Below are 2306 nucleotides of genomic sequence, written 5' to 3' on the forward strand. Positions count from 1 at the left end.
ATGTTGTTGAGTGAACACAAAAAAGAACTGGTTGCAATTTTACATAGGCTTCAAAAAGAAGATAAGATCAAGAGAGCGGACAAGCAGTTTCTGTACCCCACCTCGGAAAATGTACCTAGAATTTATGGTAGCCCCAAAATTCATAAAGACGGTACTCCGCTTCGACCTATAGTAGATTTTACAGGCTCTATCGGTTACGACGTGGCCAAGTCCCTTGCTGATATTTTGAGTCCTATCGTTGGCCAATCTGAGCACCATGTTCTGAACTCAAAAAGTGTTGCTGAAGATCTAAAAGATGTAACCCTTGAGGAAGATGAGATCCTTAACTCGCACGATGTGGTGGCGCTTTTCACGAGTACGCCTATTGATCTCACTCTTCATGTGCTCAGAGAAAGATTAAATGAGGATAAAGATCTTAAAAACAGAACTCTCCTCTCCATCGACGACATAATAGAACTTACCAAATTTTGCCTTGCTACGGTCGCATATTTCAGTTTTCAGGTCAAATCTATCGCCAACGTTTCGGCATGGCCATGGGTAGTCCCCTCAGCCCCCTCGCTTGCAACATCTTTATGGAGTGGCCCCGGGGGAGTGGCTTGAGCAGAAAGCTATTTCCACAGCTCCGGCAAGCTGTCCCCCCCCCCCCCCGTCTCTGGAAGAGATATGTTGACGATGTTTTGGAAATAGTACGCAAAGGACAAGTAGACAATCTTACTGATCATCTAAACACTATTGATCCCACCAACAGTGTAAAATTCACCTACGAGCAAGAGCAAGAGGGCTCTATTCCCTTCCTTGATACTCTTATCACCAGAAAACCCGACGGTTCAGTGAAACTTAGCATTTATAGAAAGAAAACGCACACTGATCAATACTTGCAGTTTTCCTCCCACCATCCATTACATCAAAAATTAGGAGTGGTCAGAACTAGTTACTTTAGTTACTGAGGAAGCGGACAAGCAAAAAGAGGAAAAAAATATCCGTGAAGCCTTGTCGTGCTGCGGATACCCAGATTGGTCAATAAAGAAAGTAAAACAAGACAGAGCTAATCCCAAAACAAAGCCTACCTCGAAGCAAAAAGATGACGGTGAAAAGTCAAAAGGCATGGTTGTAGTTCCTTATATAGAGGGCCTTACTGAGCAAGTCTCGCGAGTTTTTAAAAACATGGCTTTGCAACTGCTATGAAAACACACCGTACAATACGTAGCATGCTCGTTCATCCCAAGGACAAACTCCTCCCTCAACAAAAAGCGGAGGCGATTTACGAAATCCCCTGCGGAGACTGTGCTAGTTCATATATTGGAGAAACCGGCCGTCCCTTCGGAGTCCGCTTGAAAGAACACCAAAAAGAGGTGGAGAAACTTGAAAGCAAACCATATACTCGAGCTAGCCAAAAATCATCTATCACAGACATTCACAAGTCAGCTATCACCGACCACGTAGCTTCTTCTAATCATTCCATCAATTGGGAGGACTCGAAAGTTATCGACAGGGATGCTGACAAGACCACCAGATGGCTAAAAGAGGCTATCTGGATACGCCGAAAAGGAAAAGACACTCTTAACAAGGACGAGGGGGCCTATTCACTCAACAACATCTTTGACCAACTCATCACGCCCTCAACGGCTACTGTTGACTATAAAAGGAAGCAGTCAAGATGTGATGAGTTGCAGTCTGAAGAAACCACTAGTGTAGTGGTGAAACGTCACTGAAAATGTGAGTAGATCAACATCATTTTGCACTGGAATTGTTCAAAACGAACCATGTTTACAGTAGTGTACAGATTATATATTTTGTGAAGGTAATTATTCAGCTGCCTGTGATGGTGAAACGAGGCAAGCATTGAAAGCAAACTAACACTGGAGGCCTGGTTCGAACAAGCCCCAGAACTCTGCTGGTTGCCTCCACCTGAGAGACACCGCTCATACCATGAACATTGCCAAGGAGGTGGAGTGACACAGGAGTTTATCTGGGAGTGAGTGGAGCACAGAGGGGATTACGACATAATTTATCTCACGCAAGGGACAGGACAATCAAAAAGATGAGGATTAGATGGTCGAGTGGTCTATTATTGGTGGGAATTTATTTTACTTATCCTAAAAATGTTCCTACGAGGTCGCAAATCGTTACTCTGAGTTTCACACCTAAAGGTAATATTGTCAGATGACACGATGGAAAAATTTGGCTGGACAACCATCCCTCGGAATGGGAGAATTTACATTCCATGGTGTCAACAGCCAAACTATTCCAGAGTCGGCCTGTACTATCATAGATAGTCTGAGAGTGATCAACTGCATAACAGGAGC

General features: G+C 43.9%; 1 protein-coding gene across 1 annotated transcript; it reads left to right on the forward strand.

Moving 5' to 3' along the window:
- LOC140152302 (uncharacterized) lies at positions 1-600 on the forward strand. Its single transcript, XM_072174606.1, has one exon. It carries the CDS (start codon positions 1-3, stop codon positions 598-600), a length of 600 nt encoding a protein of 199 aa, XP_072030707.1.
- Positions 601-2306: the final 1706 nt, after the last annotated feature.

This window comes from Amphiura filiformis, chromosome 5 (assembly GCF_039555335.1).
Source record: "Amphiura filiformis chromosome 5, Afil_fr2py, whole genome shotgun sequence".
NCBI classification, from domain to species: domain Eukaryota; kingdom Metazoa; phylum Echinodermata; class Ophiuroidea; order Amphilepidida; family Amphiuridae; genus Amphiura; species Amphiura filiformis.